Consider the following 16,207-nt stretch of genomic DNA (forward strand, 5'->3'; position numbering starts at 1 on the left):
TGGGTCATTAGGGTATAGAATGCACAGCCTGGAAACGTGGTGGAAACAGGTTCAAATGAGGCATTCAGAAGGACATTGAATGCTTATTTATATTTTTAAAAATAACATGATAGGGTATATAGTGATTGGAACCAGGGCCAAATGGGGCTTGACTGGGGCTGCTAACCTGGATCAAACAGAGAGCCCCAGCTGACAGATAAGTATGGGAATGTGCTCTCTCCTGTACAGAGGGGCTCAAGTCCCACCTACACCAGAGGTGGGCAAAAGCATCTCTGAACAGGTTAATTAAAAAAAATAGAAAAAAATATAAGCATGGCTCTCAGACAGTCTCCTCATTGTCAGGACTAGATCTGAGCTGCCTGTTCAGAGCCAATGTATTGTGCACATGTAAAATAAAGGGAAACTTGGTGATAGGATACCAGCCTCCAGGAAGTTACTTCAGGGGAAAAGCACGAGATTGTCATTGGGTAATGCTGCTCATTTGAAGAGGTGATACAGGCAAAACGGGCCAAATAGCCAATCTAAACGTCAAAAGAACAATGCAATTTTAATCGCTCGGTTTTGGTATTTCATCAGGGTCATTCACAGAACTCGCACTTACATCTTAAACAGATATTTTTGAAGAAACTTTATAAAAATATTACCTTTTCTTTGAAACTTTTGCCTGGGAATTCTGGATGCATACTGGGATAACAGGGAGTTTACTCAATGATACGGCAAGCTCGGAAATAGCTTCAGTTTTTGAGACAGTAACTTTTATTAGCCTATTAGATTGGAGGAAATATCACAGAATCCCAATAGCGTGGAAACAGGCCATTTGGCCCAACAAGTCCACACCGACCCTCCGAACAGTAACACACCTAGATCCATTCCCCTACCCTATAACTCTACATTTACCCCTGACTCATGCACCTAACCCACACACCCCTGAACACTATGGGACAATTTAGCATGCTCAATTCACCTAAATCGCATGTTTTTGGACTAAGGGAGCAAACCAGCGCACTCAGGAGTCCCACGCAGACACAAGGAGAACGTGCAAACTCCACACAGGACCTGGCAACCTGGGCCCCATATCTCAGGAGGGATGTACTGGCCCTGGAGCATGTTCAGAGGAGGTTCACAAGAATGGTCCCAGGAATGAAAGGCTTAATACATAAGGAAAGTTTGAGGACTCTAGGTCTGTACTCAGTGGAGTCTAGAAGGATGGGGGGGGGGGGGGGGGGGGGGGGGTCGAATTGAAACACATAGAATACCGAATGGCCTGGATAGAGTAGACGTTGAGAAGATGATTTCATTAGTAGGAGAGATGAGGATCTGAGGGCTCAGTCTTAGAATAAAGAGGAGACCTTTTAAAACGGACATAAGGGGAAACCTCAGCCAGAGAGTGGTGAACCTATGGAATTCATTGCCACAGAAGGCTGAGGAGGCCAGGTCATTGAGTATATTTAAGACTGAGATAGTTAGATTCTTGAGTATTAAGGGTTACGGGGTGAAAGTGAGAGAATGGGGTTGAGAAACCAATGAGCCATGATTGTTTATTTTTAGATTAGATTACCTACAGTGTGGAAATGGGCCCTTCGGCCCAACAATTCCACACCGACCCGCCACCCTCCTCTGGGGAGAGCCTGCAAAAGGAGAGAAAGTTTCAAACTTGTTAATGAAGTAAAACTTAAGGAATTTTTATTTATCTCGAGAGGTGTGGGTGTCATTGGCTGGGCCTGCATTTATTACCCATTCGCAGTTGCCCTTGAGAAGGCAGTAGTGAGTTGCCATCTTGAATCACTGCAGTCCACAGCAAATCGCGGTTAGGGAGCAAGTTCCAGGATTTTGACTCAGCGTCACTGATGAAATAGTGATATATTTCTAAGTCAGGACAGTGAACGGCTTGGAGGGGAACATGCGGTGGTGCTCAGAGAAGAAAATAGTCATGGATTTGGAAGGTGCTGTCTAAGGATTTTTGGTGAGTTTCTGCAGTGTATCTTGTAAATAGTACACATAGCTGCTACTGAGCATCAGTAGTGGAAGGATTGAAAGTTTGAGGATGTGGTGCCATTCAAGCAGGTTGCTTTATCCTAGATGGTGTCAAGCTTCTTGAGTGTTGTTGGGGAGTCAGGCTTTGGGAACTCAGGTGGTGAGTTACTCACTGCAATATGGTATCAGGTAGTGCTTTAAGACTCAAATCTCCCAATGTGTATACTGTAAGTGAGTTGAGATGAAGGCTTGCACATGGCACAGAGGCTAATCCACAAGATGGACCACTGTCATATATGCAACGGGATTGTATACTTCTTTCAGAATAATGCTAACAGCTTGGGTACAACACCTATTCTGCTTAATTTTGGCTTACGACCGGCCTCTTGCCCTGTCTGAAAATGGATAGCAATGGAAAACCAACACTGGCCAAAGTTGCCAAGGAAAAAACAGCTCAGGGTGAAGCATTAACAGAAAGTGAGTCAAGAACCTAACTTCAGCTGCAGCACATTGAATGAAATGGAGTCTACTTGGGCAAGGTATTGATGGGTTGATCAAAGCCCTTGGAACTGCTATAACAGCCATCCCCTTCAAAGAGAGTTTCTACATTATTTTAATGTAAATGTCCTACTACCCACTCCAATAAATGGGAATATTTAAATGGTAATTAGGAGGGGGAAACAGCGTAGTAAAAGTACTGAAGCACATTCTCTTGCTGGCTGGGCCCAATTGTGATACAAAATGGTCACTACATTTACTCTTTTAGAACAAAATGACAAAAGTGACCAAGCTCACCAAATCATTATTGCAATTCTAATTTCACCAACTTTGTACATTCTTCAGGGTTTTTTTCCTAACACCAATGATCTTTTATAAGCATTAGGATTTTCATCTTAATCTTTCATGAGCTATAGATGTCAGTGAAAAGACCAGCATCTGTGGCCCATCTGTATTTGTCACTGTCCTGAGTGGTTGTCACATCATTTCAAATGGTTAAGACTGAACCACATTGCAATGGGTCTGGAGTTAGACCTAGGCCAACCCCGGTAAGACTGGAGATTTTCTTACCCAAAGGCATTCAGTGAACCAGATGGGTTTTACAATAATCATGATAGCTTGATGGTCTGTACGAAGACTAACTTTGAGTGGTGGATTTTATTAATTGAATGTTTCAGAATGCCACCAACAGCTGTGGTGGGATATGAACCAGAGGTCCCCCCCTCCTCTCCCCTGTACCATTAGTCTGGGCTACCAGTCCAGCAAAATTACTCCTACACCATTTCTCCAACTATATTGGTGACCCCAATATGGAGGATATCACAGCTCATTATGATATTGCCCTTGTATGAAATGCAAGCTTCGGCAAATTGCATCAGGGACCAGTGAGCAGAAGTCAAAAAAATGGAGAGGCTTCATGTGCTCCTCCTCCAGGAATACTGAAATCCGACTCTAAGGCACTTGCCATTGGCCATTCACAACAGATCAAGGCATAAACAGCTGCTTCAAACAACAAATTGAAAACTCAAGCTGTGTTGTGGAGAATCTCTTTAATATTTTGAATTAAAGCCAGACAAATAATAACCTTACATTTCCCATAACCTCAGTTTCTTTTTGCAGTTGAGCGCACCTTCAATGCGCTTTGAACTGTTGAAAAGAAATAAAGACAAGTATACCAGCTGGAAGGAACCATAAGCAACAGAAATTAATAAAGTTATTCAGTTCATAGTTTCTCACCAGTAGTTCAGATCTTGACAATTACTTCTCAGGGTTGTGTTTCCAGCAGTACCTTGTGGAAGGAATGGTCAGTGGAAAAATGCACTTACAAAGAGAACTGCTGTCAAACAGGAGACTTGAAATGGCTACAAGAACAGCAGAACTGTTGGGAATCAAAGAGCCAACCAAAACTTAGGGTGATCTAAAACATTCCCTACATGCTGAGGGCTTGTGCATTTTTCTGGAGGTGATGGAGGGCACTGCTGCTAACTACCAACCAAACTTTTTAATGAATGCTACTGCCACCATAAGATTTCAAACAGTTATACAATCAAACAGCTTGTGTATTAGTGCAATCTGATCACAAGTCAAGCAATGCTGCATGAAGATCTGAAATGATAATCTATCCCAAAATTTCTCTGCATTGGGAAAATAAACAAATTTTGTGGAAATTATGCCTGCGTTACTCCAATAAAATTCAAACAGTCTCTTTTAACACAATGCATGGCAGAAGCGCTACAACAGTGTAAAAGCAATTACAGCTCAGTCTGGCACTAACTGCATGTCATCCTATACACCGAACCAACAGTTGAGTTGTTGTGAAGAGACAGTGATATTTTAAACGTTCTGTTTCTATAACTATTAAGACCAGTTCTTTCCCTCTGTCTTAAGTGCCTGCAAGAGCGTTGGACAATGGCTAAAGACAAAGTTATTAAATACTGGGGAGAACAAGATATTTATTAGAATGTGACAGGAGTGGTTTTCACCAGGGTCTTCAATAGTGGCTGTTATTCACTTTGCAAAGACAAAACAAAAGGAGGCACTTTAAGCAGTACGGAGGATGATATGAATACCAGAATCTGTAAATACTGGGTTACTCATCTCTCCAATTTTCAGGGAGTATGTGGCTTCTTCAAAAGGTCTCTGCATTTGGCCTGTAATGCAAGCAAAGACAATAAAATAAATGCAGTAGAGACAATGTATGCCCTTTTCCAGCTGTGAGCCTTTCATATTAAAAAATACAGACACAGCAAGGTCTAAGACAGTGCTTCCCAAACTTACTCATTCTGTGGCCCCATTTCAAAGCTTGAAAATTGTCACAACCCCTCAGTGAGAAGTTCTGGAGAGTAAGACAGCTGTTGTAAATTGGTCAGAGCTCACAGTGACAATTACTGCCTCACAGCTTGTAACCTCCACTTGAGAAGCCCTGTTCCAAAGGTCTGCAAAAGCATCCTTACCTGTATGAAAGCAGTGTGCTTTCTCTCAAACATAACAATATAAACTGGGAGAAAGTGAGGATTGCAGATGCTGGAGATCAGAATCGAGAGTGTGCTGCTGGAAAAGCACAGCAGGTCAGGCAGTACCCGAGGAGCAGCCGAATCGACATTTCAGGCATGATTCCTGATGAATGGCTTATGCCCGAAATGTCAATTCTCCTGATCGTCGGATGCTGCCTGACCTGCTGTGCTTTTCCAGCGCCACACTCGATAACGATGTAAACAGTCAAGTTTGCCTAAGGTGGCAAACTTAAAGTAGTGCAGATATCTTGGCAGGTTACAGGGCTGGGAGAGATGGCAGAGGTAGGAATCAATGAGGCTAGTAGAGGTTTAGAAACAATGAGAATTTTAAAACTGAGGTGCTGCTTAATTGAGAGCCAATGTAGGTTAGCTGAGGACAGAATTACAACAATAAGACTGCCCATTTCCACCTCTATAGGAAGTACAGGTTCTGTTATAATTAAAGGAGAAAGTGAGGACTGCAGATGCTGAAGATCAGAGCTGAAAATGTGTTGCTGGAAAAGCGCAGCAGGTCAGGCAGCATCCAAGGAGCATCCGGAGGAAGGGCTCATGCCCGAAACGTCGATTCTCCTGCTCCTTGGATGCTGCCTGACCTGCTGTGCTTTTCCAGTAACACATTTTCAGCTCTGTTATAATTGAAGTTTACCAAATGTGACACAAATGCTGTGTGAGCACTCTGGCTCAAATTTCATTGTCTGGAAGAGAGATGGTCAGCAACCAGGAAACATGAGTTTGTAGGGGAGAACAAAGACATTGACTTTATTCTTCCCAATACTGGATGGGATGCAATTGCTGCTTATCCACTATTGGACAGCAGGTAGGGTGCCTGACCAGTTAATAATGTGGAGTAGCTGAAAGGTAATGGTGTGCAACAATACTATTGTGAAGCTGTAGACTTTCCAACTGCTCCTAACCAATTAGGGGAGGAGGGGGTGGGAAGGAGGAAAGAGGGTGAGGCAGAGAACCAGAAGCAATTTCAACCAGGCAGCACAGGATAGAAAAGTAGTGCTGTGGGAGAGAAGTATGCATTGTGTATGGATGGGAGGGACAGTGGGGGGAATGTTGGGCAAAGAAACAGCATGAAATAAGTTTAACTGCTCCAACTACCAAAAGCATAATTGGCTGGGCCAACATAAACCCAAAATACTAACATACACTCGTTTTACACTTCTAGGTCCTCATTGAAAATATCCCTGATGCTTTTGCCTGCATCACAGCTACACGTGCATTATGAAAGAAAATAGATATATAGGATGTGCACACTCTGGGAAGACTTTTTTCCAAGCAGAGGATGGTCCTTGAATGGAATGAGCTGCCAGAGGGAGTGATGGAGGCTGGTACAATTACAACATTTAAAAGGCACCTGGATTGGGTATATGAATAGGAAGGAGTTAAAGGGATTTGAGCTAAATACTGGGACTTGATTAATTTAGGATATCTGGTCAGCATGGAAGAGTTGAAACTAAGGGTGTATTTCCATGCTGTACAACTCTATGACTCAAAGGACCAAGTTTGTTCATGATGCTGGAACAGTGCACTGGAAGTTGCCAAGAGGGGAGAACAGCAAAAAAAAAAGTAGTAATTCAATCTGTCTAGATTAAATAGCCCACAGATTCTTCAAAAGTGCCATCTTAATAAAGCTCCTCGAGGCTGGCTGCAATAACTTTCTTTTACTTTAAAACTTTATTTATTAAGGAAAAGGTAGCAGCCAGTTTGTTCGAAATTCAGTGACACAAAGTAATCATTGTGTAGGTGCTGGAAAAAGAGGGGTTTTGACTATTCAAGACAGGAGGTCGAGGGCTGCTAACCACATGCAATCACATTTGAGAAAACACCCTCCTTGAATTTGATGCTCCTGAATTGGAATCTAGCATTATAAGATTATTATCGTTGTCATGCTGGCACAATACAGAACACTTAACCCACTGGAGGCTGCTTAACAATACAATTGAAAAGAAATTTTTTTTAACAAAAAGATAGCCCAGCTTTATTAGTGATGGAATGGATCATATCTTACCTTTGCCAAAATAGCCCAGATCACCCCCTTCCTTTGCTGAGCTGCAATCACTGTATTTCGATGCTAAGTGTTCAAATGTTGCATCTCCAGATTTGATCATTTGGATATATTCTGAGAGAGAGAGAGAGAGAGAGAGAGAGAGAGAGAGAGATTAACAATTGGTTACAAACTGGGTCAACATTTTCTGGATGCATACAGAAGATGTGACTTGAACCAGTTAAGATCATGTAGGCAACTTATAAAAACAAATCACTTAAATGTCTGACAGTTTAAGTGTCAGTTAAATGTCATCCTTGCTGTAATTGAGATGAGAGGGGAATTAATTAACTTTTAACCTGAATATGATTCTTATTCCAAAGTATCATCTCCATGTCCTAAAATAGGTTGAAAGGTTGGAATATTAATATTTATGGAAAGCACCGAAGGTAACTGGATTGGAACCAGCAGCTTGTAAAGAAAGAAATGTAGGCTCATAATTACTGCACGTTGTATCCCCATATCCACTATCAGGCTTCAGGAATTCTTTCTTAAACCCAAAGTCCGATGGTGCAGAACATCAACATGTAATCTGATAGTTACTCTGTACACGATACTAACTCAAATAAGGAGATACAGGGCGACCATCGTATCCACGGAATCATTTTCCGCAGTCCGAACATATTATAGGGAACATTCTAGAACTGGGGGCTGCTGGGGAGGTAAAGTTTCCCATTGAAATGAATGGGTTTGCTCCAATCCGCGGTTTCAGGCTTCCGCGGTAGGTCTTGGAATGTATCCCCTGCGGGTACGGGTGGGCTACCATATGTGGAAACTCCAGTGGAGATACAAGCCCATTAATGTTAGGTACATCAGTCAGAGGGAGATTGATCTGGGTGGGTTGCTCTTTGGAGGGTCGGTGTGGACTTGTTGGGCCAAATGGCCCGTTTCCACACTGTAGGGAATCTAAAACAAAATCTCTCAAGTTTCACATTGACAGATGGCACGCCCACATTAGTGCATACCTTGTCATGAACTCAACATCTATCACAAGCAGAATTTCATTCGTAAGTGCCCAGTTTGCACACTACAGTTCTTCCACACAGCATTGCTGAAATTAACAACTTGGGCATGTGAGAAGTTAACACCATTTCACACTATGCTAGTTCACTCACACTCAAATGTTCCATCATACACCATCTATTCAACCTCCACCAACTCATTCAGAAAAGGTGATTATATATTTTGAGTTAAACCTAAGTGTTCTGTACAGTAAGAACAGAATTCCTGGAAACATAGAGATCAGGCAGCAACTGACAACAGAGATTACAAATAAAAATATTCGCTAAAGGTAGACCTAGATTCTGATGAAAGAATAAAATGTCAGAGCCCACTAATTCTCCAAATATTCTGATATTAACTTATGCATTTCTAACTTGCTTCTACATGTATGATCCACAAAAATATTTTCTTTCCCACCAATTTACATTTGGGTTAATGCTATGCCAAAGTTACCAGTCACTGTGCATGGCAGGAATAAATACCTCTGCATGTCAGATCTTTAAAGTAACATTGGTACAAACTAGACATTCTATTAGTTCTGTAATGTTTAACCAATTCCAGAACAAAGTCTCCTCTGTGATAGCAAAACAGAAGAAAAACAGACAGTTCTCAATCACCAAGACAATACAAATCACGCCATCTCAAAATCCCAATGCTTCACCTAGAATCATGTGCAGCAAGTTCCTCACCTCACTAGAACCGACATACAGGAGAGTCTTGCAAATACCAAGTTTTACTGAGGACAGGGGTTGAGGTCCATTAGAAGATCAATCATCCCTAAGAACTTGCACATACCTTCCTTGTGCCTAGTTGCAGAGTAACACTGATACATTAAGGGGAGCTCTCTCAACTATCTTGGACCAGTGGGCTTGAGAATAACCCAAAAGTGGAGGTTATGTATTATATTTAAAATAAGAAATTCACATGCAATTACAGTCACTATTACAATTTGTTTGCAACTTGGTGCACTAGTAAATATACTATATTCAAGTAAATAAAAATCAAAATTCAAAATTAGTTTAAATCTTTGATTTATGTTATACTTTCAAGGGACAGTGACATGAATGGTCAGGCCAGCATTTGTTGCTAATCCCTCATAGTCCTCGGATGGAATGACTTGCTAAGCTATTTCAGGTATTCGTTCTGTACATTGCTGTGGGCGCAGAGTCACATGTAAGCCAGACCAGTTATGGACAACTGATTTCCTTCGCTAAAAAAGCACATTAATGAATCGAAAAGGTTTTTACAACAATCCAATGATAGTTGTCATGATCATCATTATAGAGTGTTGTTTTTAATCTCAGTTTTATTGAGTTTAGTTTCCTTCAACTCTCACTCTGTGATTTGAATCCCTGTCGTGAGAGCAATCAGCCTTCACCTCTGAAATACTAGCCCATTGACATTTCCACAAAAACTGTCTTTGTTATAAAACCTCAAAAACCGTTCTGAACTAAAACAAGCATGGTAGTGATTGGAACAAGGGCCAGGTGGATCTTTTATGATATCCTTGATTGGGGTTGTTGACCTCAGATAATCCGGGGCCCTGGATGACATATAAAAAGGGAGATTCAGAAGGTCTCCCAAGTCTAGGGAATGGCTTGGAACTGGCTGGTCAGAGCCTAAGTACTGTGCACGTGTAAATAAAGGGGGACTTGGTCACAGGGATGCTGGTCTCTATGCAGCTATTTCAAACACATTTATGTTCTCCTCTTCTGTACCAGTAAGATGTTTTAACAGTACAAAAAGAGTCTTTTGTGCTTTTGGAAAGGTGCACATGTGTCATCAATTTACCATTTAATGTCTCTAGTGCCTCCTCTTTGCTGCGTGTGATCTCCTCCTGTCTCCATGAAGAAGGTCTGCGTGACTGGTTGTGCTTCACTAACAGGTGGGAACAGCGAACTCTGTCAGGCTCACCAGAACTGTAATTCCCCCCAGCTTTTGGACGCTCCCATTGACTCCGATTAGTTGTATGATTGAAGAAGTAAATGCGACCTGCAAAAGAAACATAAAATGCCATTTGAGACATCAACGCAAGCTAATCAATCAAGAACACACCTTGCAGAACCTGACTTAAATAGTTTCTCCTTCCTTACTCCACTCCTGAAGAAATGGGGAGAACGATTCTGAAGTCTCAGATGCAGTTCCATGGGTTGCTGCCACATCATTCACTTCCAAAATTCACATTACAACAACTTGAATACTTACAATACAGCAATGGCTACATTTTGAAAGAAATGCAAAAGCATGGCATTAGAAAAATAAGATTACAACTGGATTTTTAAAAGTTTATCAAAAGCAATGCAGCTAGATGGATGAACATTGGCCAAGACACATTCCTGTTGCTAGAACTGACTGTCACAAGATGGCAGATGGAACATTATTCAATAATTTCAGCAAAGACATTTCCAACAGTGCACTCAATTTCAGCGTCAGCCTAGATACTGCAGTTACATCCTTATTCCAGAGCTTGAATTCCCAAACTTGGCTTTGACGAGATAGTGTTACCACTGTGCCCTGGCTAAAACCAAAGAATGGACAACCCCAAAAGCATGTTGAAAGAGAGCATTCAGCAGGGCTGGATGCCATAGCTTATCTTACGTTATTCCATCATTTGCCATATGCATTTCATTAATGCAAATTCACTGACATGATTGATGAACTGGGAACACTTTCTATAGCACAAACATTTAAAGCGAGTATTGGTTATAACATGATTCTGGCCCCATTAATTCAAGTAGTGCTACAATTATGTAATTTTCTTTTAACAGTGTTGCACAAGAATAGAACAACTACATTGTAGCAGAACCAACTGTACATGCAACTACAGTATGGGTAATTGCACAGACAGCATTTGTGGCATCAAATCTTTGCAGCCATTTCTTCAAATTATTAAATATGAAAGCATAAAATTACAGAAACGACACACTATTACACAAAAACATTAGGAATTAATAATGCAATGCTGCATCACTCAATGTTGCAGCATTGAGATATATTCATAAGATATTAAATATAAATGATACCTGCAGAAATCTACAGTTGTTGCTAGTCAATAACTTATTTGGTGCCTAATTAAGCTTTTTTTTCCTTTGCTGGTCTTGGAGATCATTCACAGAAGTCTGCTTCTATCCAGTGTAAAGACTGCAGCCGCTGTACAGATCAACTGTAAACTTAATCCTGGCAGCCATCACAGAACAATATTCAAACCTGACATAGAGCTTCCTTGACATGAGTAAGGAATTCCAATTTCAGTTGTTAAGGAATTTGGTACTATAGCCCTCTTATTCATAGGATCTTATTCTTCATTCTTAACAATTTGAACGATTAGACAATTTCATCTTTAGGACAAAACTTATTGTAGATCATTGGAAATTCTATATGGACTTTTAGTAAGGCAAGGGACAAAGGATCTCTTTTAGAAGATAATACTATTCTAACATCTCCTTTGCCTTCCTACATTCACTAGACTGCAAGTGATCCTAATTAAATCAAGACTTGAGTGTTCAGCTAGGGTGTGTTGCCGAAGTTGTTTACATGCAGAGGTTTCTGGTACTTCATCGCAGGAAGCAATCTAGAGTGAGTGTTGCAATTAACAGTGAAGGCTGGACAGAACAAGTATATGTCCAGTTTGGAGCCCTGTGTCCACACTGCCATTTACAACTTACAGGGTGAATCTAAGAGACCCCATCATGGACTCAGACTTCTGAAATATTACTGTTTTAGAACTTATTCTATATGAAACTATATACATGTTACTTTACTCTGCTATAGTCACCGCAGTCCATGTGGCGCAGAGCCAAACAGTGTGCTGTTAGGGAGGAAGTGCCAGGATTTCAGTTTTTAATAATTTTATCAATAAATTTGCATTAAACAGACATCAATACAACTTGTCATCATGTGGTACCTTCAACTTTCATGAACTATATTTTTAATTTTCACTGCATAGTCCAGACATTGTCATGCCTATATTTGCACTTTTTGAAAGTGCTTTTCTCATGAATGAAAAAAACAGGAGCAGGAATCTTTGGCCCCTGCTCTGCCAGTGTGATCATGGTGATCTTCTCCATTCACAGCTTTTTCCTGATGTATCATCGTACCCCTTTATACATTTAGAGATTTAGCAATCTGAGTCTTGAACTCTCCCAATGACTGAGCCACCAAACCCTTTGGGGCAGGGAATTCCAAGGATCCCACATTCCCTAAGAATCAGTCTGGACTGCACTACCTGGTCCTTCCCAGCAGCAACTTAATTCCATTGAAGCGTGAGAGACAAATCACCTTCCTTAGAGCGGTATTTTTGCAATTCCTTTGGTACTGATTCACGGGATGAGCATCACAAGCTGGACTCATATTTGTCTGCCCATCCCTAATTGCCCTTAAGGTGGTGGTAGTGGCTTATCACTGCAGTCCCTGTATACAGGTGCAACCACAATACCGTTAGGGAGGAAGTGCCAGGATTTCAGTTTAGATTTACGTGTTCTCTCCTCCCTGTTAAATGAAAGCTAGATTGCACAAAATTTCCACTTGTTAAACACGCAGACAACAAACTGGCACCACTGGGCACTTTTTGGATAAAAGCCACAAAGTAAGAAATGAGCAAACACAAAAGGAACTAAAGTTCACATAACAAATCAAATCAATATTCCGACAAACACTATGAAATTATTCCACCATACCTATTACCATGCAATCTAAGAGCCCATGACAGTCTTAGAGAACAGATTATCAATGTACCTTGATGTTTTCACCCAAGGTCATGGGAAAGTGATATATAAATTTTAAAACCAATTATAAAGTCCTCAGCCAGGCTTATGACAAAAAGTCTATCAACAGATTATAGCAATAATACCAGGCATGTACTTCACAGCATCTTTCACAATGACAAAATTAAAATTTTTGATATATTTGACATTGTAAAGCTACTGGAGCTCATTTCTAGCTTCCAGGTTGCAATTTCAGCTGCTTTAATAGACAATTCCCTGTGCTGTGAATCTGGCCATATAATCCAATATGGTTTTCCTGGGGACCATTTTAATACTTGTGGAGAATGAGTATTTTCATGCAGAGCCTAGACTCAAAGCTAATAAAACTCTGCTACTGAAATGCATGCCCACTGAGTGAAGAAAGGGAAAGAGCACCTTACAATGTCAGGAAATACATCTTCCATATATACACTTTGTAATTTTAAAGTTACACTCTGGGCAAAGCAAAATAGATCTCGATGGCAACATCTTTATACTGCCTTAGCCTGAACTTGAACAACTGGAGACTTATCAAGATTGTTGCCCAAGAAGAAAGGCATCAGTGAAGTTACGATCTGATTAGAGTTGTCTATTAGTTGCAAAACACGACTATATTACATGAATTCAAATTAATATTCCAACCAGCTTTAAAAATGTCTGAGCGAATAGCTGAAAAGATTAGAGAACAGAAGTGGAAACCCACAAGACAAATGAGTGAACAGCCATGCACCATAATATTAAGCAATGAATTCAAAATGCAAAAAGGCACGTCCATTCATCACTCATTTATAGTCAAATGTGTTGAAATAATTAAAGCCAGGTTAAGATTACAACTGCAATAGGCTGAGATTTTCATAATAATAGAAAGTTCTGGAATACATTTGGGTCAGGCAGGACCCTGTGGAGAAACAGATAAGTTAATGTTTCAGGTCAGTAGCTTTGAAAGAAAGATCATTATTGAAAACTTCAATTGTTCTTCCTTTGTGATCTCCAGCATAAGAACAATTATTTCAAAGACTAAGATATCATTCAGCAATATCATCATTAACACTCATTATTTTATTCTCAGATGAAGGTCACAGGGCAGTTTCACTAACTAAGAGTAAGATCTAGCACTTTAGTACTTCCAGTCATGAACCACGAGAAACATGTTTAATGGGGCTACCTTATTTTGAATAATTCAAAAGATTGCAGGTACTTGGCAGCATCTATCTTCAGAGGATCTTAAATGTACCAAATCTACCCCAGTGATTCAGCTAGAAAATTAACAACCATGCAGATGCGCCCATATTGCCAACCAGTCAGCAGTCTTCTCAGGCAGTATAATAGTTTTTTGCAAGGTATGTGATGGTTTGTAGCTCAGGTTGAGGTTTAGGATGAAGGTTTGATATCCAGATGTTTCATTACCTGGCTAGGTAACATCATCAGTGGAGAAAGTGAGGTCTGCAGATGCTGGAGATCAAAGTTGAAACTTTATTGCTGGAACAGCACAGCAGGTCAGGAATTCCTGAAGAAGGGCCTGTGCCCGAAACGTCGAATCTCCTGTTCCCTGGATGGCATGTCTTTGCTTAGCCTGTTCTCGGATAGATGTGTTGTCCCAGTCGAAATGGTGGTTTTTTTAATCCGTGTGTAGGGCTACGAGGGAGAAAGGGTAGTGTCTTTTTTGTGGCTAGCTAATGTTCATGTATCCTCGTGGCTAACTTTCTTCCTGTTTGTCCTACGTAGTGTTTGTGGCAGTCCTTGCATGGAATTTTGTAGATGACGTTGGTTTTGTCCATGGGTTGTACTGGGTCTTTTAAGTTTGTTAGTTTTTGTTTGAGAGTGTTGGTGGGTTTGTGTGCTACTAGGATTCCAAGGGGTCATAGTAGTCTGGCTTTCATTTCTGAAACTTCTTTGATGTATGTTAAGGTGGTTAGGGTTCCTGGCTGTGTTTGGTCTGCTTGTCGTGGTTTGTTCTTGAGGAATCTGCGGACTGTATTTTTTGAGTATCCGCAAGAAAACGAACAGGAAATGACATCGCCACAAACCCCAGGAACCCCATCCAGGACAAACTCATAAATAGAAAGCAGGAGACAACAGCTTCGCTTCACTTGGAGGTCGCCACTGATGATGTTACCTAGCCAGGTAATGAAACATCTGGATAGCAAACCTACAGCTCAGCGAGCAAACCTATACTCTAAAGTATAATAGTTGCCTGTCCTTTACATGTATTTCTTGCACACTGTCCTGATGAGTGCAAGTCAAAAAGCTTTCACAGAATATGCCTCTTTTCAGCAATACCCAAGTTCTGGACCATCAAACCACACAGTTCTAGGTAAGGTTGCAAATGTGTGGAACGGGTGCATTTTCTATTGTCTTCAAGGCTGAGTTAACTGAACAGGAAAGAAAAACAGTGGACTTCCGCTTCCGTGAACCCTACAAACAGAATAACAATTTTTGTTTTGGGAGGATGGGGGAAAGGAAAGTAGCTTGGAAAAGAGATTTGGTCATATTCAACAACATAATGCTGATGAGACTTCAACTAAGGCAGATAAAATCAAAGTAAAGTTGTAGAGAACCTTTTTCTCAATTTTCACGGTCAGAGAAAGCCAGAATTCACAAAGAAGAGAGCAATTTCAATTTGTGTTCTGGGTAGTTGGTAACAGAGTGGAAGAAGAGATAGTAAGGGGTTAGTCAGATTGGTTGAAAGCACCTGTTTCAGCATTCCCCTGTCTGACAAACATCTAATCTCTCAACATTTCGAATGGTACATTATACAAGACAACTTTTGAGTGGGTGGGTTGGAGGCATGAAATCACTTCGACTCTGCATCCTTGTTGTCATAGTAACTGCAAAGCTTCAAAATATAAATGGAAAACTACAGCCAGAGAAATGTGGAAGGGAAGAAAACAAGACATCACAAGGCAGACTTAACACAGAAAATGCTAGATGGAACCTGAACTCAGTTAAAAATTGTGAGGAGTTTGATAAAGGATGACCATTTCCACAATTTGCAGAATCACTATCCAGGGATAACCAATTCAAGCAATCAGCAAAAGCATGATAAAAGTGGTAGTGCTTCCTAATGTTATGGTACGTTTAATTGTAGAATTTATATAAAGTATGGCTCGCGCCCAGTGTTTGGAAAATCTCACGGCAGCAGGAGTGATGGCACAAACAATTACAGGAACGGATGGGGGAGGGGAGGGAAGGAGAGGAAAGGGAAGGGAACGGTTGTGGGGGGCATGGTACGTTTAATTGTAGAATTTATATAAAGTATGGCTCGCGCCCAGTGTTTGGAAAATCTCACGGCAGCAGGAGTGATGGCACAAACAATTACAGGAACGGATGGGGGAGGGGAGGGAAGGAGAGGAAAGGGAAGGGAACGGTTGTGGGGGGCAAGAGGAGAGGAAGGGGATGGTGGTGGTGAGGAGGGCGAGAGGAGA

At 41.0% G+C, this 16,207-nt stretch overlaps 1 protein-coding gene across 1 annotated transcript in view; it reads right to left on the reverse strand.

The window, feature by feature from the left end:
- Nucleotides 1-3,506: 3,506 nt before the first annotated feature.
- pin1 (peptidylprolyl cis/trans isomerase, NIMA-interacting 1) overlaps nt 3,507-16,207 on the reverse strand; it is an 18,557-nt gene continuing 5,856 nt past the window's right edge. Inside the window, exons 2-4 of the mRNA XM_043694957.1 lie at nt 9,832-10,032; nt 7,003-7,113; nt 3,507-4,622 (exon numbers count right to left, since the gene is read on the reverse strand). Coding sequence (XP_043550892.1) covers nt 4,513-4,622; nt 7,003-7,113; nt 9,832-10,032 — 422 coding nt within the window. The 3' untranslated portion in view covers nt 3,507-4,512. The remainder of the gene's footprint in view (nt 4,623-7,002; nt 7,114-9,831; nt 10,033-16,207) is intronic.

This window comes from Chiloscyllium plagiosum, chromosome 8 (assembly GCF_004010195.1).
Source record: "Chiloscyllium plagiosum isolate BGI_BamShark_2017 chromosome 8, ASM401019v2, whole genome shotgun sequence".
Taxonomy (NCBI): Eukaryota; Metazoa; Chordata; class Chondrichthyes; order Orectolobiformes; family Hemiscylliidae; genus Chiloscyllium; species Chiloscyllium plagiosum.